General features: G+C 37.5%; 1 protein-coding gene across 16 annotated transcripts in view; it reads right to left on the reverse strand.

The window, feature by feature from the left end:
• Nucleotides 1-22,179, reverse strand: part of ST7 (suppression of tumorigenicity 7) — a 299,415-nt gene that overhangs the window by 33,323 nt on the left and 243,913 nt on the right. For all 16 annotated transcript variants that reach the window (XM_032276202.1, XM_032276200.1, XM_032276214.1 and 13 more), the window contains 2 exons: nt 8,024-8,096; nt 6,471-6,573 (listed from right to left, as the gene is read on the reverse strand). In XM_032276202.1, the coding sequence (XP_032132093.1) occupies nt 6,471-6,573; nt 8,024-8,096 (176 nt within the window). The remainder of the gene's footprint in view (nt 1-6,470; nt 6,574-8,023; nt 8,097-22,179) is intronic.

The raw sequence follows: 22,179 nt of genomic DNA on the forward strand, positions 1-22,179 counted from the left end.
TGCTCAATGACAGTGAGGATATGATAAAATGGTAAAGAAGGAGTTGTCTACTGATTTAAACTGCTATAATCTTTTTTGGCAAGTAGTTTGGCAATATCAAGAGCCTTAAGTGCTTCTACACATGACTTCGTAATTCCCATTCTTTCAATCTACCCTAAGGAAATAATCCTGACTAAAAAAATCTTCTTGCCCAAAAACGTTCATTACAGAAGTTGACCGGTCGTGTCAACTTGATATCAACTACAGAGGACTCAAGAAGTACATTAGGCTGTGTGCAGTCCCTCACACCTATAACCCCAGCACTTTGGGGGAATGAGATGGAAGGACTGCTTGAGGCAGCAGAGACCTTGTCTCTACTAAAAATTTTAAAAAGGTGGCTGAGCATGGGAGCACATACCTACAGTCCCACCTACTCTAGAGGCTGAGGCTGGAGGATCCCTTGAACCCTGGAGCTTGAAGTTATAATGAGCGATGACTGTGTCACTGCACGCCAGCCTAGGTGACAGAGTACAACCCTGCCTTGGGTCGTGGGGTGGGGGACAGGGAAGAAGTAGATAATTATCTTCAACAAAATGCAAAAAAATGAAATTGGACTGTTATCTTACACCATACACAAAAATCAACTCAAAATGCATCAAAAATTTAAATGTAAAATCTGAAACTATAAAACTCCTAGAAGAAAGAAGAAGAGGGAAAAACTTCACAACATTAATTTTAGCAATGATTTCTTAGATATGACACCAAAAGCACAAGCAACAAAAGCAAAAATAAACAAGTGGAATTACATCAAACTGAAATGCTTCTGGGTAGCAAATAAAACAATCAACAGAGTGAAAAGGTAGCCTGTGGAATAGAGACAATATCTGCAAATCATATATCTAATAAGGGGAAAACATATAAGGAACTCCTACAACTCAATAGCAAAAAAAAAAAAAAAGAAGAAGAAAAAGAAAAAAGAAAAAGTCCAACGATCCGATTTAAAAATGGGCAAAAGACTCATAGACATTTCTCCAAAGATGACGTATGACCAACTGATATATGAAAAGATGCTCAACATCACTAATCAGCAGAGAAATACAAATCAACACCACAAAAAAATTTTATCTGACGTGTTAGAATGGCCACAATCAAGAAAATATCAAGTGTTGGCAAGTTTGTGGAAAACTGGAACTCTTGTGCACTGTTGGTGGGAATGTAAAATGGCTCAGCCCCTAGGGAAAATAGTTTGGAAGATTCTCAAAAAATAAAAAATAGAATCACTACCATACAATCTATTCATTCCTACTTCTGAGTATTCATTCAAGAGAAGTGAAAGCAGGATCTTGAAGAGATGTTTGTACTACTATTTTCACTGCAGCATTATTCACAATAGCCAAGAGATGAAAATAACCTAAATGTCCATGGACAGGTGAATGGATAAAGACAATGCGGCATATACATACAATGGAATAATTTTCAGTCTTTAAAAAGAAGAGAATTCTGTCATATACTAGCTATAACATAGATGAACCTTGAGGACATTATGCTAAATAAAATAAGCCAGTCACAGAAAGACAAATAAAACATGATTCTACTGACATGAGGTATCTATAGTCAAATTCATAGAAGCAGAGTACAATGGTGCTTGCCAGGGGCTAGGGAGAGGGCAAAACAAGGAGTTGCTATTCAACAGGAATAGAGTTTCAACTGTGCAAGATGAAAAAGTTCCAGAGATCTACTGTACAGCAATGTGCATACAGTTAATGATATGGTTTGGCTGTGTTCCCACTCAAATCTCTTCCCACGTGTTGTGGGAGAGACCTGGTGGGAGGCAACTGAATCATGGGAGCAGTTATCTCCATGCTGTTCTCATGCTAGTGAGTTTTCACGAAATATGATGGTTTTATAAGGGGCTTTCTTCCTTTTGCTTATTCTTCTACTTCCTGCCATCATGTGAAAAAGGATGTGTTTACTTTCCCTTCTACCATGAATGTAAGTTTTCTGAGGCCTCCCCAGCCATGCTGAACTATGAGTCAAATTAAATCTCTTTTCTTTATAAATGACCTAGTCTTGGGTATGTCTTTATTAGCAGCATATGAATGGACTAATACAGTTAACAAGATTGTACTGTACACCTAAAAATTTGTTAAGAGGGTAGAACTCATGTTACATGTTTTTTACCTCACACCCATAAAAAAGAAGTACCCAGTTATAGAAACTGTCTTAAAAGACTCTGAAGGCACATGGATAAAATACTTGAACTTAAGTTGGAGGATAACCTTTTTAAGGTTAAAGAATTCTGAGCATCTGTTAATCTTCCCTCAGAAACAAATATACCCCAATACCCAACCATAAAGTCCATGTTAAGGGCCCTATGCTATTATTTTTATGATAGTATTTAAAATGCTTAGGAAAAAAAGGCTAGAGTCTGAAATATAAGTAAATTGTTTTTATATCGCAAAAGACATATCTGATACTGCCCATAACAAAAAATAATTTAGCCCACCTTTCAGAAACTTGTCAGAAAATGAAAGTTTAACTTTGGTGCCCTGAAGGAGTTAATGTAACATCTTCCAAAACAAAACTGTGTCTTCTTGCAGTGAAAGGCTTGTGGTGTGGCTACAGCAGACTAAGGGCACGTAAGCTCTCGTTAACTCAGATCTGTGTAGCTGATGGGTCACTGATAGAAATGTCTCCCCTCACCCCCACCCCAATGTAAATCTCCAGACTACTGAGGAAGAGCAGGGTGAGCAGAGGAGCATATCTGCAGAAAGAAGGCCCCAAATCCAGTAAACTACAGCAACACAAAGATGAAGGTATAGAACTGGGATGAAGGCAGTCCTTTGTCTGTTCAGCATTACATGAATGGAATTTTCTTTAAATGCAAAGCTATTTTAATCCCATTAAACAGAAAACATCCTCTAATGGATTCGAGACTTCTTTGTCTTCTTGAGTTTTGTTCTCAGTTGTTGAAAATCACCAGCATCATTAACATCCCCAATTGTCCTCAAAAAAAAGGACATAATCAATGCATTATAATGAGAGACCACAAAGGAGAGAGACTAATTCTGATGAGGAAGAACAAGCTTCCTGATGACTCTTAATGGTAGTGATGGTGGTGAAGGAGGAACAGGGTTTCCTCAGAGGAAGTGAAGAAGGAAAGGGAAGAGAATGTTTCTGGAATGATGAACAAATGGTTGCAAGGTGGAAAAAAAGAAAAACAAGTTGGGTCAGATTATGAAGGGTACTGAAGAATCTCCCAAGGAGTTTATGCCTTTTCCTATGGGAGCTGGTGGCACAGCTAGTTTCTCAAGAGGGAGTGACAGTTCTCTTGGTAATGAAGAGCCTATGTGTCTGCTTCCTCTTTACTAGTTTGCTGCAATCTAATACTTCAGAAATTCTAGTGTTTCGCATCTAAGTGACCACTTAAGGGGCTCTCATTCAGAACAGAGACAAGGGGTTTCTTATTGTTCTAATTTATCTCCCAGTCCTGTGATGTGATAAGAAGCAACCCTTCCTCCCTACTCCTCATGTCAGGAGGTAAAGAGAGTTCCTAAGAGCAACCCTCCTAAGGTAAATGACTAGTATTTATCATTGGATGGTGAAATATTACCTATGTATCTTTGCTTAATGGGATACCAGATGAAACAAAGCTGGAAATGTATGGAAGGCAGTTCTCAGTTATTATATTTGGTATTTTTTTCCTCCCTCAGAGAAGATGGTAATTACATAATACAGCATGTAGATACTGAAAATTCCTGTGGTGAGCCACCAACAACTTCCTGTGATAGAGAAAAAGAAGCCATGGAAGTCGTATCATTTAAGATATCTTGAAGAAACCCGAATTGTCCTTAAAGGATTGAATGCCTTGGGAAGCAATGTGCCTGCCAGCATTTGATGGGTCCAAGCCCAGGCTGGTCTGTTCCCTGGTGTGATGTGGGAGGCAGCAGAGGGCAACATTTAAGAGCAGATAACCCAGAATTGCTTCAGGCTCTGTCATTTATTTTCTGTATGACCATGAGCAGATTATTTCACCTCTCCAAGCCTTCAGTACCCTCATCTATGTAACAGGGATAATAACATAATACACCTCATATAGTCATTATGAAAAATAAGTGAGAGGGGTTTATGTACTCCAGTTAGCACTGGGCTTGGCACATAACATTCAAAAGAAACCAATAATAAAAATGATTATCACAGTATCATTATAAGGAGAGTGTCAAGGTTAGGATGGAAAGGTGACCTAGATGATCTTTAAGGCCCTTCTTATGCCAAGAGTCCACAAGTTTATATCCTTTACTGATGTCTTATTAGAACTAAGGCTATTATTCTCTGCCTCCAAGGCACCAATTGTGTGCGCATGTGTGTGTACGTATTTGCGAAAGTATTAGCAAGCTGCCCAATAAACAGCACACACTTATAAAAGATATTTAGAGCACACTGCATGCTGTATATTAGAGGTTTGTGGCTAATTCTTGATAGATGGGGCCAGTAAATCCCAAGACCTATTCCCCATCTGGAAACACATCTCTCCCTCAGCACAATAACCAACAAGGCAAATTGCTGTAGAATCAGTTTACCTAGGTGGTTTACCTTCTCTCAGTTTCATGATTAGAAAGTAGAGTGCAATCAAATATTTGAAATGTTTCCACTTTTAGAATAATACTATTTTGCAGGTGGAATCCTATTTAACAGTCTCAAATTCTTCCATGGCAGTTTTAAAGTGTTTCTTAGGGCTTTTGATATTCTTCTAGAGGCCCAAGTAACCATTTCAGACCAGTTTTACAGTATTAAATGACTACTTCCATCAAAATATCTAACCAACAAGCACTGTAGTGACTTTCTGTCTTGTGCCCCAGGATTGCAAGGCTCTAGTTAGGATCACAATAAAAGATTTGGTTCCTAGATATGAGGAGCCACCAGCAAATCAAATATCAAAAAGTTTAATACTTTACAAATAAGTGGTGCTCAGGTGTGTTCAAAGAACTTCAAATATATAATCTCACTTGATCTTTAACACAGAAATAGGGCTTATATTTTTATCTTCATTTAAGGATAAGGGACAACTTTGAGCTGAGAGATGCTAAGCCCAATGTCCAATGGCTGATAAATGACAGAGCCAGAAGTGGAACACAAGCTTTTGCCTCAGAATCCATGAGTTATTGCTCAATGCTACTCTAAAAGAGCCTTATTTATGCTTAATGAATAGCTCTGTAGAGAATGGCATTCAGTAAGTAATAGATGACCTCAGTTTACCGTAATTCAGGATAATCTTTTCATGATTAGTTTTAAATTTTAGTCAAAGTAGAATAAATGTTTTTATTTTAGATGAAAATATTATATAAAGAGATATATTTATAGCACCATATGTACAATACATAAATCTACAAATACTATGTTGGTCATTACCCATTAGAACTAATGAATAAATACATCCTTATGCAAATGTGGCACTTAGTTTCCTACTAAGTGAAAAAAAAAATGACCTAGACTTGAGTAAAATCCTAGGAATGATATTAGATCACTTATTTATTTACAAAATAAAGTAGTTAACTCCATAAATCATCTCCCTCTCTCTCACTTATACCCCCACGACCCTTTAACTATCATACTACAACACGAGTAAAACAGCCTTCCTTCGTCATTTTTCACCAGTTAGTATTCATCAGACATTTTACCAAGAAAGTTATGGCTTGTTATACCTGAGGTAAATTACAGTAAGTTTCTTAGCGGTCAAAATGTACTTAATAGTGAGAGTGAAAGTGCCTCTTGGCTTCCTGCCTATCACAGAGCAGGTAGTTAAATATAGGTAAATAATAAATACACATTCATCTCCTGAATAAAAGATTACAGAAATATCCTCTGCTCTGATCTGATTCCCTTGAAATTAATTTCAGAAAAAAAAATTGGAAATATTGGGTATTTATAAATTGTTCAACCATGTGGTTAAAAACCAAGAAAAATATTTTCTACTACATATACTTATTAAAACGGTACTCACAAAGCAAAATACTTCTTCATATTTTTAGTTTTTCTCTATTATTTTCTTGCTAATACTGATTAACTGTCATTTATTTATGTAGACATGGAATGCCACATTAGTGGGTATTTTTTTTTTTTACCAGTTTTATTCGCAACATTTATTTCCTGAGCTTGGTCTATGTAAGACCATAACTAGTGTGAAATTCCTATCAAATGTTTCAACACTCCTGGGACATCTACTACTTTTTGCCAATTTCAGACTTCCTAACCTGCCCCAGCGAGGTCTATCAATTTATCCTTATTATGTGAAGTCTGGAATCTGCCCCAAAGCCTCTTGAGTGTAGCTTTTACTTAAAATGAAGCAAATGCCCATATACTATACAGGGCCTCAACATTTGTTGGTTGCAATTCATTTTTTTATAACCAGTGTACTCGAGATATGACACCATGGCCAATGAATGCTTTCTCTGCTATCATAACGAGTTCCTGTGGGGATTCCACAGACTCACTTTTGGCACATGAGGATTGAATTCCACAGCTCTATGAATGGCCTCTACCGCATTCATCTCTGCTGTGCTCAGCCCCCGCCGAGATGCAGCCTCAGGAGAGAATCTGAAAAGCAGAAAGACAAAAACCATCCAGTTGGGACCACTGCTTGGGCATCAACCTGAAAATATCTAGATATCAAGGGCCCATAAAACCACAGTGAGCCAATGGCATGAGCTCTCCAAACTTCTACTGCATGGAACCTCTGAGTGACCCCTCAGACTGAGGCCGGCAAAAACCCCAGCAGAAGCAGAAAGCGTGCTTGCATTCTAATCATGGCAGGGGTTAAATTCAGCTGTCAAGTCTCTGTCTAAATAGCTAATCTAAATCTTCTACGAGGTACCTGTTCAGGTCAGGGGAAGAGGTAGGACTGACAAGGGCAGACAGTGTAGGAAAAAGAGAAAACTAGGTTACAGAAGAGGGTACTTGGTTAAAAACAGAACTGGGGAGGATTTGAAATGAGGCCTCCCACCCAATGTCAGTGCTGCGATGGAGGTTAAATCGTTGCAGCTTCAGCAGCAGGTGAGTCTGCTTGGGGCCATTCCGGCAGGGGGCGTGTGCATGCCCAAACTGCGGGCGAGACACCTGCCCGAATGAATGAAAAAAACCAGACCATGCAATCTCTTTCTCACCTCACACCCAGGGCTAACTCCAGAGCTGTGCTTGGCAGGCAGACACCACAGGGGAAGCTGTGACAACCCTGGCCCTGCCCTCCCAAGCTGGAGTCGCTGTGTAGGGAGAAAAGATGTTGCAGTAGGTACTGGCGATCTACAGGATAAAAAAGAATGAAAGAAAATTACTTCGATCTTGAAGTGCACACACACTTAACAGCAAACCTGTCTGACACAGCAGAAGCTGTTTTCCTGTTCTCTGCTTTCAATGCCACAGAGGGATTGTACCGGGGAAGTGTAAGAGTTTACGAACTCAAAAGTAGTTAAGCCATCTATGCTCTTTTCACCTGACAGGCATCCTTGGAAGCTTATGAAAATTCTATATGCCATAGTCACCTGCCTGAATAAAATAGGCAAACATCCCATTGAGATGGCAACTCAAAGTTAACAGATCCTGGGTCGGGGGGGGTAGCTAATTTGGAGTCGATGAGGCAAAGGATGAGAGATGACTATCCCCTCTGCCACATTTTACGTGTGTATGACACTACCCAGTCGTGGACTGCTGACAGGAGAGGAATGTGCAAAAAACAAATAGAATGATGGCATTCTGTGTAAGTCCCAAGCAGGTGTTTTGGTATCTACTGTCTCACGCAAAAAAAAGTCATCTCAGAGGTATGGAATTTCAAATAAATCCCTCTTTAGGATTTCTTTACACACCCTTATAATACCCGAGGATATACATTCCCTCCTTCTAATAGTGAAAGAAAACAACAGCAGGTTTTGGAAAATGCATGCTTATAAGCAGGGGTCTCATAGACTAAGAGAAACTTCCAGAGAAAGCCCTGAGAGGCAACACATCTTAATTCAGTCAAGCATTAGTACCACCAAAGTTATTATTCACTTACTTGTCAGAAACAGCCCTTGCTTTGAGCAAAGCAGCTGTGTAGCATATTGTTGCTGACTTTGGTAAGCTTATATCTGTTGGAGAAAAAGAAAGTAGACACGTAAGTTTGCAGGTAACAAAGAGCAATAATTTTCAATATACTAGCATTTTAATCACATTTAAGTGCAATAAAGCATAAATTAAGAATATTTTAATACATACATTACACAAGAACTTCAGCTATTCCTTACTGTATCAACGTGGCATGTGAAACTAAGGGTAGTTTGTATTTTTGTGAATAATTCACGTCCACCAGGCTGACTCTTAAGCAATCACCTTCTATTTTAAAACGCGAATTTTCACGTTGAGTTTGAGCAGAGTATAGCTATAAATATATAAATTTAGATATCACATGAATATCCTTGATGTGAAAGACATGAAAGTGTCTTTGTCCCTTACAAAAATTTCTCAACAGGTGTATGAAATACTAATTGAAGAAAAAAATCTAGATTAAAAAAAGACATAGCCAAATGAGTAATTCTTTAGCGGTCAGAGTTAAACTAAATTTTCTTTGCATTACGTTTCAAGTTTACATTCAATTTTAATAGTGCTTGTTAAAAATGTAAAAGTCAAAGTCAAGGAGATATACATATATATCTAATATATAAATAAATATACATAATTTTTAAAGGGCATATGTATGAAATCTTTAGAAAACTACATAATTTTTGCTCATGCAAATCTATCATAAATCTTCTTTTATATGAAGCCTCACTGGTCACCAGGAAAAACAGTTCATTTCAGTTTGACAAAAATTTCAGAAGGGCCAGGGTGGGAGTGGAGTTTACATAATGAGTTTACAGGAAAGTAAAAGCACAGAGTAGAAGTGAAAGTAGATAAACTCAAAGAGGGCACTGCTTTGGGTGAAAAATTTGTTCTTAAATTATGACTGCATTCTTTCCAGAACAGGAGTTGGTATTTAACACTTGGAGCCAAACTTACACTATGACACAGAAATACCTTAAATCAGAACAGGTAAAAATATGCCATTTCCAGATGCTGCAAAATTCATTCTAGGTTAGAGGAACTCTTAGCACCTGGAATGTCCTGCAAGCTTCTTTGCAAAGCTGTTTCCAACTTAGAAAAGATTACATTAAAGTAGGAATGAAAAAGGGAGTTCCCATAGTTAGCCAACAGACAGAGGCAGAAAAAAAAATTCATAAAAGAAAACCAATCTCTCTTTCAATAAAGGGTATTTACTGCCAATTCCAAGGAGATTCCTAAGGAATTTCTCTTTGAGGGAAATTTCAATGACACTGGTAAAACACAATGATAGAAAATATCAGCACAGAATTGAAAGCAAAAGAGGTCTTTGTATCCTTGATCTCATAAACTATATTCAAGCAAAATGTCACCACCACACACACGCTATATAAAATGGCGTGCTTACAACTAAGAAGAAAAAAATGTCAGACACTCATGGATTTGTCTTGTTGCTTTTCCAGCATCTAAACATTTAACAGCTTTCCAGTGTGGGGAATCAATACAGAAACACAATATCTTGTTTTCTAGGGTATACTCATTGATTGTTATTTGAAACTAATAAAATAAAAACTGATGATACATGGCCTACTTGAAAGTTCAGACTTTTTATTTTAAAATTACCCAAGCCTTGTTTCCAAAAACAATGATCATAATTATTTGAAGTCGGCAGCACAAGAAGGAGCCTTTTGTTAAGGACTTAGCTTCTCAACAAGAAAGAGCAAGTTGTGTTTGATGGTTACCGAATCAATCAAAGGGACACTTTCACCTGGACAGAAATGCAGAAAAAGATACAATCGAGGTGCTCCAGCAAATGACTGGAGATGCCTAATCAAAGGTGATCTTTAATCTAGAACCCTGACCCCCATTCCCACTAGCATAGGGCATTCACAACTAGAAAAATGCAACAGCATTCAGCAACCTTATGACTACAGTACATTTTCTCCATTTTAAAAATGTTTGCACCTTCTCCTTTATTAAGTAGTATATGTGCACAAGAAAAATGCTTAAAAATATATTTTAATTAATATAATGGAGGAAGAGGGAAATGTAGCTCTATGAAAATACCCCATTCCCTATTAGTGGCATGTCATTCTATTTATCTTTTCATGCTAGTAAGTTGTTTTGTTCTCACTGATTAACGAAAACAGCAAAATATTCTTGCATAGCTTGTTTATTTAGATATTCTCAATGTTATTCTTTTTTTCTGTAAAAACATTACATCTATTTGGTAATGGCAATTTGGCTCTAAGGAGGAATGAATCACTCTAAAGAAACTGATCCTAAATTTCCCTTCACATAGAGCGTCTTGTTGTCCAAACAGGTTTTGGTTTACAATTTTCATTTTTGAAAACGATGCATATTTTTCTGCAGAGCACTTAGGCAATATAAATGGAAAGCTTTTACATTTTGCCTACCCAGCAATTCCACTTCTAAGACTTTATCCTAGGAAATAATCATTAATGTGCACAAAGATTGTTCATCACAACATTGTTTCTAATGGAAAACTGGAAATAGCCCAATGTCCAATCATAGATTGGTTAACATGCTGTAAGTTCATTCACAGGGTACAATTCCATGCAGTCATTAAATCATGTAGTGGAAAGGTACTGAATGATCTGGAGGAAATAAATGTACTGTGCACCTATCAATAGGTTTATAAGTTTATAAAAAGTATGCTTTAATATTCATTTTTAAAAGCACTTATATGTACAGAGAAAGATTGGAATAAGCACCAAATATTGTAGACTCCCCTTATCAGTAGTTTCACTTTCTGTGATTTCAGTTGTCCACAGTCAACTGCAGTCTGAAGATATTAAATGGAAAATTCCAGAAATGAATAATTCATAGTTTTAAAGGGCATGCCATTCTGAGTAGTGTGATGAGATCTTGTTACTGTCCTGCTCCTTCCAACCCAGGATGTGTGAATCATCCCTTTGTCCAGCATATCTGCACTGTAGATGCTACCCGCCCATCAGTTACTTTGTGGCCATATGGGTTATCACAGCTGTCACAGTGCTGTCATAATTATCACAGTACTTGTGTTCAAGAAACCCTTATTTTATTTCATAATGGCCCCAAAGTGCAAGAGCAGTGATGCTGGCAATTTGCATATGCCAAAGAGAAACCGTAAGGTGCTTCCATTAAATGAAAAGGTGAAATTTCTCAACTTAATAAAGACAGAATTGTACACCAAGTCTGCTAAGATCTATAGTACGAATGAATCATGTGATATTGTGAAGAAGGAAAAGAAAGTTGTTAGTTTTGCCACTGTACCTCAAAACTGCAAGAGTTATGGCTAGAATGCATAGTAAGTGGAATGACAAGGAGGGGCCACATTCATATGACTTTTATGACATATTGTTATAACTATTTCATTATTAGTTCTATTAATGTTCTATTTCATTATTATTATTAATCTCTTACTGTGCCTAATTTGTAAATTAAACTTTATCATAAGCACATATAAAAAAATATTGTATATATAGGGTTCAGTATTCTCCATCATTTCAAGCATCCACTGGAGGTTTTGGAACATCCCTTAAGGATAAGCAGGGACCACTCCATCAGTGGTGTTTATTTCTGGGTGGCAAGATTACAGGCAATTTTTTCTATTATTTATCTGTATTTCCAAAGTTTCCTGTCATGTACATGCAATAACTGTTTTTTCTAACAGATAACGATGCTAGAGGGAAGAATTCTCTTCTATAAACTGCCTGAAGCAAGTTCATGGGGAAATGCATTGGTGGAGCCAAATACCGACAGCACAGACAAAAGTAGAATATATCATATGAGGTGCTGTCAGCCTGCAGATCTATCAGACGTAACTTTCACATACTCTTGTGAAAGTTAGTGTGTTCTATTTACAGTGTGCCTGCTATAGTACATTTACCTTATTAGCTATATTTTAATCTAATATCTGCCTAACATCCAAACCAGAGGCAGGACCTGATGTTTTGGCTTAGTATTAAGAAAAACCATAAATACTACCCTTTAGGAGAAATTATTTATGCTGCTTGCCCCATGAGCACCTTCTCTTTCATTTCCACCTCACCCCACAAAAAAAGGGTGAGGTTTGGTTATTGTTGCTTGTTATAATTTTTAAACTTAATATTTTGACATAATTATAGGTTCCCAGAAATTTACAAAAATAGCACATAGAGACCTGTACATGTGTCACTCAGCTTCTCCTAATGACATTTTATTTAACTGTAGCATAATATCAAAAAACAAGAAATTGACATTGATAGAGTACTATTAGGTAAACTACAGACCTTGCTCATTTTCACCATGTTTTACAATCAAGTACACATGTCTATGCAATTTTATCCGATAACTACATTTATGTAACCACCACTACCAAGATGCAGAACTGTTCCATTACCACAGAGGAACTCCCTGGTGCTACCCTTTATATTTGTAGCCTCCCTGTCCTTCCTCATACATGTCCCCTGGTGATCACTAATCTGTTCTGTACAGTTTTATCTGCCAGGTATGACTTCATGCTTTTATCACTACAGAAATGGATAAAATGATAAAATGAATAGAGTGGCTGCCAGTAGTGATTGAAAATGGTGGCAATAAGAACAAATCATCTGCTTTCTAATACTGCCTGTAATTTATTCAGAAATTTTATTTTGAGAAAGCAACTCAAAATCATTCTAAGTTAGGTCTGATTTTGTATGAACACACTGACTCTGCAGTGCCCTTCTGACTGTTGTACATGGCATTTAGCTACATTATTAGCTCTTATGAATTAGAATCCAAAGAGGAAACAAAAGGAAAGGAAATAATGAGATATCACATAATTCCATTACTCATTGCAGAAACAAGGAATGCTAAGTAAATGTTTCTCACTTAGACAAAGCTGAACTGCTAGCATCAATTTTTATTCCACCTCTTTGCCATCTTATGTTTTATAGAATTGTTCTGAAAGTAGAAGAAATTTCCCCAAACATCTTAGGCACGCAAAATCAAATTGTCATGAAAGCCTTTCATTAAAAGTTATAATCCTGAACTTCACACAAATGGAATCAGAGAGTATGTACTCCTTTTTGTCTGGTTCCTTTCACTCAGCACATTGTTTTTGACATTTATCTATGTTGTAGCATGTATCATTCATCCTTTTTAATTGATGAGTAATATTTCATTGTGTGGATACACCACATGTTTATCTATTCTCTTGCTAAAGGACATCTGAATTATTTTCCCACTTTGGACTATTATGAAGAAAGTTGCTGTGACCATTTTTGTGTAAGCTTGAGAAAACTCATTTCTCATGGATATGTAACTAAAAATGGGATTATTGGATCTGAAGATAGATGTCTGTTTAACTTCACTGGAAACTGTTAGACAGTGTTCCAAAGTGGTTTTGTGAAGTTTGCAAAACTAATATATGTGATAAAGGTCAGGAACGTGGTTACTGCGGGGCTGGAGGGCAGTTATTGGGTGGAAGGGAGTATGAGGCAACCTTCTGAAATGTCAGAAAGTTCTGTTTCATTCTGGGTAGCAGTCACATGAGTATATATGTAAGTGAAAAATCATCCCTCTCTGCACTTAAGAGTTATACATATAACTACATGTAATTTATGCCCCCCTCTCTCTCTCTTTATTGATTGATTGATTGATTGAGGTGGAGTCTCACGCTGTTACCCTGGCTGGAGTGCAGTAGCACAATCTCCCTCACTGCAGCCTCCACCTCCCAGGTTCAAGCAATTCTCATGCCTCAGCCTCCCAAGTAGCTCGGACTATAGGTGCACACAACTATGCCTGGCTAATTTTTGTATTTTTAGTAGAGACGGAGTTTTACGATATTGGACAAGCTGGTCTCTAACCCCTGACCTCAAGTGACCCGCCCATCTTGGCCTCCCAAATGCTGGGATTACAAGCATGAGCCACCATACCCAGCCAATAAAAAATATTTTTTTAGAGAAAACCTAAAATCTTGTGGTCACCTGAAGATATCTTATCTTACCAATCTGACCTCCATAACATTTTACTTGCCTTTAATCAAACTGCCCGACTCCATTCTCTCTACAAATCTTTATCTAAAAATCACTTACGTCTTCCATAATAAAACAGAATCTGATAATTGTTCGTCAACCTTTCAAGCATTAAGATGGTTTAAATATTTCTTCTATAGCAGTCTTCTATAGGATAAATAACTCCCGTTCCTCAACTGACGTATTCTCCAGAACTTCTCACCTACCTATTTTTGTTATCTGGCCACGGGTGATTTTGAAATATAAGAATTAGTAATGAAAACAATACTCTAAATCCCCCAAACCTGACCAGTAGAGACCTCAGGGGAAACATGCAGACTGAGGAGGTACGGTCACCACACATCTCTGAACACCAGCTAGAACAGCCCTGGTGCTGAGGAGCTGGGACTCCTTTTCTGTTCATATGATTGTGTGGTCAACAACTCCCTCACCGTCCAATTCTATTCAAACAGACTTTAGCTAAAGTCTGGTCTTTTCTCCCTTTTGTGTAAACCATGAACATTAAAAAATATATGTGAAAAACCTATAGGCAGGATTTCACATCTGATGCCATTAAATTTCAAATCTTAAAATTAAATCTGAGCCATTAAATCTTAATAGTTTCAGCACATCATTCCAGCCTATTAGTCATTTTTCTGATTCAAGCTACCACCCACAGCTTTGCTCCCTCCATACCTTCTACCCCAAATGATCATTATCATCATCAAAATTACTGCTAACACCTACCATGGGCTAACTGCCAGGTACTGGTGTTAATCACTTATATACATTATCCTATTTAATCCTTATAGCAGTCCTATGAGGTAGGACTGTTAGCCCTGTTTTATAGATGGGGAAAATGAAGCAGAGAATGTTTAATAAATATGCCAATATCACAGATCCAGAACAAATCTCCAGATTTGTCTCCAGAGCACATGATTTTAAACTGTGCTGTTATTTCCAAGATACGATTTTTTGAAATAATACTGACCATGGCAATACCAATGAGAGAATCTGGAAAGAGTACTCTACAGATCACCCTCAATTTGCAACAGTCTGAAATGACATGTCTGCAACCACCTATTAATTAGGTGTTATATCCACATTGCCCCATGGTGCCTGAAAGGACAGCATTTAAATTACTGTCAAATATTTTGCTTAAAGATGTAAACACATTTATGGTTTTCTCCTCTTTCAGAAACACGAAGAAAAGGGCCATTTAAACTAGTAAGATAAACATTTAAATACTATTAAGAATATCAATATTTTCACAGCCACTATCTCATCTGTGTTTATTTGACACAACTTTCGTAAAAAATCCATGTCAGATCCCCAATTACTTCCTTTTTTCCTGTGGTCAAAAACCACATAGTCATTTCTAGAATTTGGTTGGGATTGACTTATTTGACAAAATTCTTTTTAAAAGTAAAAAATATAAAAGGGAAATATAAAATAGGAATGAATAACTGTACATCAGTAACATATTAATACAATACTTTCTGCTCAAAACAGTACTACCACAAGATATAGATGAAAAACTGAACAACAGTATAGGACTGCCAAGATCAACCTCCCTAAATCTTTTTCTTTTATAGGTGAGAAATATGGGCCCAGCAAAGCTAAATGATTTTCTTAAGAGCCATCCAACAAATTAGTGGCAGAGCTGACCCTGCAATACCATGTCCTTGTCACTATCCCATATTGCTAGTGTGATACTTGCTTCTGCTTTCTCTATCATCATTCTCCTATACTTTCTTCACTGTTTTGTTTGGACAATAGAGTCATACATTAAATCCTGTAATGTGTGAGATTTCTGCTTCCTCTGGTCTTTAACCGCCCTGAGAACCTGCTTACAAGTCTACACCTGACTTGTATGTACTTATTTAGCTATTTGTCATTCTGATCTTTTCATACACTTTAATCATTTATGTTTCCTTACACTTTTATCCATTGCGAGTAATTGGATTTCAACTTTTAGTCTTCCATCCTTCATGAACCATTTACCTGTTTAAAAAAACCCTCTATATCCCCTATGCCAAATAGTCACAGCACAAAGTAACTTATATTAATTGAAACTCCATTTGTGGGTTCATATTTATCTTTCCTCTGAATTAAAATAAACAAATAAAAGGCTGGGCATGGTGGCTCATACCTGTAATCCCAGCACTTTGAGAGGCCAAGGCAAAGGATCACTCGAGCCCAGGAATTCAAGATCAACCTAGGCAACATAGTGAGGCCTCACCTCTACAAAAAAATGAAAAAAACTAGCCAGGCATGGTGGTTCAAACCTGTAGTCCCAGCTACTTGGGAGGCTGAGGAGGGAGGATCACTAGAGCCTGGGAAGTTGAGACTGCAGTGAGCTATGACCATGTCACTGTACTCCAGCCCGAGCAACAGAGAGAGAGAGAGAGAGAGAAAAGAAAGCAAGAAAGAAAAGAAAGAGCATGGCTTTCGCTTTTTGTTACTTTTGTTTGTTTCAGATTCAAGGTTCACCTCTGCCTAATAGTCTTTTTTTTTTTTTTTTTTTTTAACTATAGCTACAGCATAACATGGTCTCCTTCTCTTAAGCTTCTTCCTTTTTGGTAAGAATTAAATCCATGGTATTATTCTCATGCTTTGTCTACTTTAGTAGCAACTGAAGTATCAACAAGGCAGGAATTTTTCAGATGGTTTGATTTTAGCAAGTGATATTATAGACATTCACATCATGTCTTCTACTATCTCCAAATTCAGCTTTTATACAAAATACAGCTGGACATGCCACCTGTTCCCCTCTTCCACATTTCTTCTCCTCATGTCATTGTTATGACTCAGCAGAAGTAGGTAGGCACTGATGGATGGGTTGCATGGGTCCTGGCAGGTTCTTCACCCTTAGTTACGCTCCCTCGAAAGATTATCTGTGGGTTATGGTGAGTCTACATAGGGCTCAATTTCCTGTAGTTAAGAGATTATCAGAGAGCAAATGAAATAAAGTGGCTATAGTTTAAAATAAGAAGTTTTGTCACCTAAGAGACAAAAGTTTCTGCACTAGGATTCCCACTTGTTGCTTAAGGAAGAAAAACCAAATTCTAACTCTTTTATACCAATGTTCAGAAAAACTCACAAATGTCTCCCTCAAGGACAGAATGTGCTCCACTGTGGTGTCTGAAGTCACTTCACCAGCCCTCTGCAGTGGCACTCCACTCTTCTATACCTGAGTGTTTTCACACTGATCTCTCAAGTACCTCTACTCAAAAGGGGACACGGTGTTTATGTATTGTGCCACTCCCTTCACTCTGGGCTTTCCTCTGCTCAAATTGCCTCCAGCCTCACCAGGGCCCATAAAATAAAATCCAAGCTTGGGGCAAAGCCCTTAGAGGTCTGCTCCCACTACGCACCTCCACCCACGGCTAACTTACCCAAGGCATCTTCTGCCCTTCGCTGCATCCCTCTTCATCCCTCTGCTCTAAGAGATACAGACAATTCTCTAAATAAGCCATGCCAATTGTGCCTCTGCACCTTTCAATATGCTTTCCTTGCCTCAAGCACTTTTACTGTCCAGTTCGACACCACTTACAAAGGGAAGGCTCCCCCCACTCCACCTTGCCGTGAGTGCAGTGCCCCTTCCATCTTGGGTTAAAGTGTAACAGTTTTTATAACAATTGTTCTCTTATTTCCCTGTCCTATGTACATGGTGTGATTTAGGAGTAAAAGCTGTGCTTCTTCATCACTTTGTGCCCACAACATAAAACAATGTCTGAAATATAGTTGGCGCTCAGTGTTTGCTGAATAAAATCCTAAATTAATGTACTAACATCTCAAATCGCTTGATATTGCTGCCTGCGATTTGCAAACATTTACATCTAATTTAGCTCCTGGAAGCTAAAAGTGATAATGTCATATGTTCTAACAGGGAGTCAGAAACTTGCTATTTCTCAACATGTGTACTGCATTTATCTTTGCTTACAGTGTTCCAGCAGAGTGCATGAAATTGTATTGGTGCTCTAATCCAGATGTCTATTTGAAACAGCAGTGGAATGAAATTGTGGGGCAGGAAGGAAAAAACAATAGAATAAAAACTGAAAAAAGCTTGAAGAAAAGTAGAAAAAACAAGGAAAACCACACCTCTGACTCCTTAAGGACCGGTTATTAGAATGATGCTGCTGAAAGAAAAGGCCATCTTAGGGAGAATGACTCTTGAATTTTCAAAAGCCGTAAGTGGTTCATAACAGCCAACCTTTAATTCAATAATCTTGGAAGAAATGTCTGTAATTATGAGTAAAACTATCAATTAGATGGGCCTCGGAAAACTTACAGGGCAAAACTTTAGACAGGATAGAACAGTTTTTCATGATAACTTTTTGACCTAATATCCTTTTGTTCATCTCCCAATAATAACAATCAAGATGTAGTTTTAAAAGGATCATTACTATTCTCATGCATAAGATAAGTCAATTGAGGGTCAAATTCTCATATATATGATTCTAAAATCTTTTCAAAGGTGGCAGCAAGTAGATATATAAATCCCAAACCATCTCACAAATGAGAACACTATGTCATAGTGAGATCTTATTTACCAATTCCCTCACCAACCACAGATGTTCCCAATGACTACCCTAGGACACAGGGGTTGAGATGAAAGAGGCACAAGCTTGCTCTCAAAGGCTTTCTTTCTCTATACTTCCCACAGTTTGTTTCAAGCAGACTCATTGAGCACTGATTCAGCTCGCTTCACCTTAGTGTTTTTTTGGATTTTTGTTTTTTAACATCTTCCTCCACTAGACTGAAAACTTCTTGGTGACAGAGAATAGAATATATTTACCTCTGAATCCAAAACACCTAAAAGTTAGTACTTCAACCTAAGGATTTGATAAATTCTTGCTGAAATAATTTGGAAAAAAAATTAACCTATTTAATTTCTGTTATCCTTTAAGATTATGAAGTACCAAGTATCCCTTTTCTTGGTCAGGCAACAAATTGATATCATTTCTCCCAGATACACTTGAAGCTCCTATAATCCAACATATTTGGCCTTCACAGATGCTCTTGGAAGCATGAACCAATCAAACAAACAAAAACAGAAAACAAATTTAAACAGCAGTCCATTTCCCCTTCACAACCTATTTGTGGATTGTGACGTGTTCTTACATTATGTGATTAATTTCTGAGTTTGCTTGTTTATGATATGATGCAAAGAAAACAGAAATACAGGATTCTGTCCTTAAATTTTTGTTGTTATTTTTTATTCCAGGCAGCATGAGTTCTTTTTGCCCCATTTTCAAAAAGCCAATCCAAGGTTCCCTTCCAACCAAATGAAAAAATTTCACTGAAGAAATAAAAGGGATTGATACACAAGAACCTCAAAAAGATGTGCAACCTGGGAGTTCAATGATTCAACTGGGAAATTCTACATGACCTTAGCAATTTGGGGCAGGGGGAGGGACAGGCAATACACATTCAACTACACCCAGAAAAATTCGTCTTACACTACAAAGCCAAACACCAGATGTTATTTGCAACTTTTGGACTGGGTTACCCTAGAAGTGTCAGAGGGCCCTTCTGTGGCTGGTGCCCTGAGGCCAAACACAATAGTTTCTGTGATGGTAATGGCTGGCTGGGGAGGGATGTTACCTTGGTAAATTATGATAACTGGGCAATAAGGATTACCAAACCCAACATAAATTTGGAGGGTTTGTGCATGTGCCAACTATGTGAATTACAGATGTATGCATTCACCAAAGGTCTTCCATCAACAGAGACAGAAGTTTGTCATGCATACAGTCCTCATTGAAATGACATCTATTATCAGAACTTCTGCTCAATGCAATATACAGTTCATCCCCTGACAGTCTATCATTTGTTCTAAAGTAACCTCAAAGGCCCAGTCCTCTTGGCGGATCTACCTCTTGGTGTCCAATGTGGTTCATTTGCCCATCTTTTACACAAGGACTCTCTTAGAGCACTTGACTGGTGGCTGTGATCTTTTCCGTAACAACCAGTCCAGGGAAACGAGCTGAACTAGGTTTGTAGTCTGTCACTAGAAACTGATAGCATACCAAATCTTCTTTCTAATATGCAGCCTAATTTTGTGGTGGATATTTTCAGAAGCTGCTTGTGCCTGTGGCATCAAAATTCACATCTATATAGTTGACTGAAAAGTACTGTTTTGGAAGTATGGACAGCCTGACACTTGACGTGTTTGACAAATACAGATTTTACTCACTGGACATCCAGACATCTCAAATCCTTCCTATTTTTACTTATTCCTCAAACATAAATGGAAAACAGTCTAACCAAAAGACAGATTATCCAGTAACCATTTCAAACGAATTATGATGATAGCTGAGTAACTTGTGCTGGTTATAAGGCCTTGGGCAATGAACAAGGTTTACAAAATCTTTAGTTATAACTACATGCTGACTCTGCAAAACAGTATCAGCAAAAGGCTTTTGCTCTGAATAGCCTCAACATAGAGTGATTCCCTAATGACTCTCCTTAGAACTTCTGTTTTCAATCTACTGAGATGAAAGTATTTCCTCCAATGTTAGAAACATGTCCTGTTCTAAAAAGTACACCCTCTGCAAATTACCAGATGGCAGATAATAATGCTAATTTAGGATGGGCTTGATGGCATCAGTAAAAATGATCTTGATATAGCGGTTGCATTTATATAACTTTTGTGACTGTAAGAAAGACCAGCTGTCCCCAGTTCTTTTGAGAAAGACAGGAAGAAAAGGGAATTTTCTGCCCCAAATTTAGGGCAATCACTAAATGACTTAATGGAGTAAATATCCAAAAGCATTTAGATCTTTTTTTCTACAAGGACAAACTATTCAAAGGCTGAAGTTGCTATGAACCCTAAGAAGTAATTTTTTGTTTGATCAGGAGTAAAAATCCCTGGCATTTCTTTTTTCAGCTTTCCAAAAATATAGATAAAACTAAGAATTTTCATTCTTATCAAATATCTATTTGTATGTCCTATTAGATCCATAATTAATTTTAATAACAAGTCATAACACTGTCATTTTGCAGGGCACAAGACTGGGCTCTTATTCTCTCATTGCAACATTTTATATATGGTTTTCCATTTGAACAAGACTAATGAACAGTGGTGAAGTTTAGGAGTGGCACTTTTGGCTCTTTATAATACCGAATAATATCTAAACTCTTACTGTGTGTGCCACACTGTTCTTAACACTTAACATAGATTAAACTACTTTAATCCTCACAACAAATTACCCGCTGTGTGATGTTGGGCAAGTTATTTAGCCTTTCTAAGCCTTGATCTCATTCCCACAGAAAGAAACCAAGGCTTGGACTATTAAGCAATTTGCTCAAGCTCCCTCAGTTGGTGAAACGCAGAGCTGGGACCTGATCCACCTCTTCCCCACCACCCATGACTGCCTTCTGGTATCCCCAAGGATCACTAACTAGAGACAGGCAGAACTAGATGCTCCCAAACATACCTTACAGCACTCATACCTGCATTCACTTGCTCTATGAGATTCTTCTAAAATTGAAATGCACAAACGACAATGAATAAGAAACACACAAATTCTTTTCCACATTCCCACCCTAATCTTTGGGACTTAAATTTTCAACCTAGGTGGCCTATAAACTTCTTTGAAAGGCAATCCAAAGCTTGTAACAACTTTTGCAATGGTTTCTAAAAGAAGGTTCTCATGACTTAATGATCTTGAAAACATTGCTGTCTTTATAATAAATATATGACTGAAGAAAAAGATAAATCTCAAATTAAATGAACACCTTACATCAAATCCCCTTTGTGATTAAAAAAAAATCAGATACAAGTTGATTGAAGATGGGAAGCCATATTTTGAAGATAGTTTCAGAAAGACAAGCAAATAATGATACACTCAGTTCTTAAAGAATGATTAGAAAGAAATTTTAAAAGACAATGTGGCATCATCAAAATTCTGCACCATGGCTTCAGCCCACCTAATTCATACCTTTGTAAAAGGAGTGAGAGAGGCCCAGCACATCACTTTTGGAAGGCTTACATTTATGGAAAACACATGGGATTTAGAGCCAGCTGGATCTGGATTTGAATCCCAGCTCTGCAGTTTTCTAAGAATGTGGTCTTGTGAGTTATTTAATCTCACAAAGCCTCAGTTTCTGCATCTGCTAAAATGGTTAACCTTCCTTGCAGGGTTAT

Source organism: Sapajus apella, unplaced genomic scaffold, assembly GCF_009761245.1.
Source record: "Sapajus apella isolate SASKATOON/1434 unplaced genomic scaffold, GSC_monkey_1.0 scaffold7, whole genome shotgun sequence".
Lineage (NCBI taxonomy): Eukaryota > Metazoa > Chordata > Mammalia > Primates > Cebidae > Sapajus > Sapajus apella.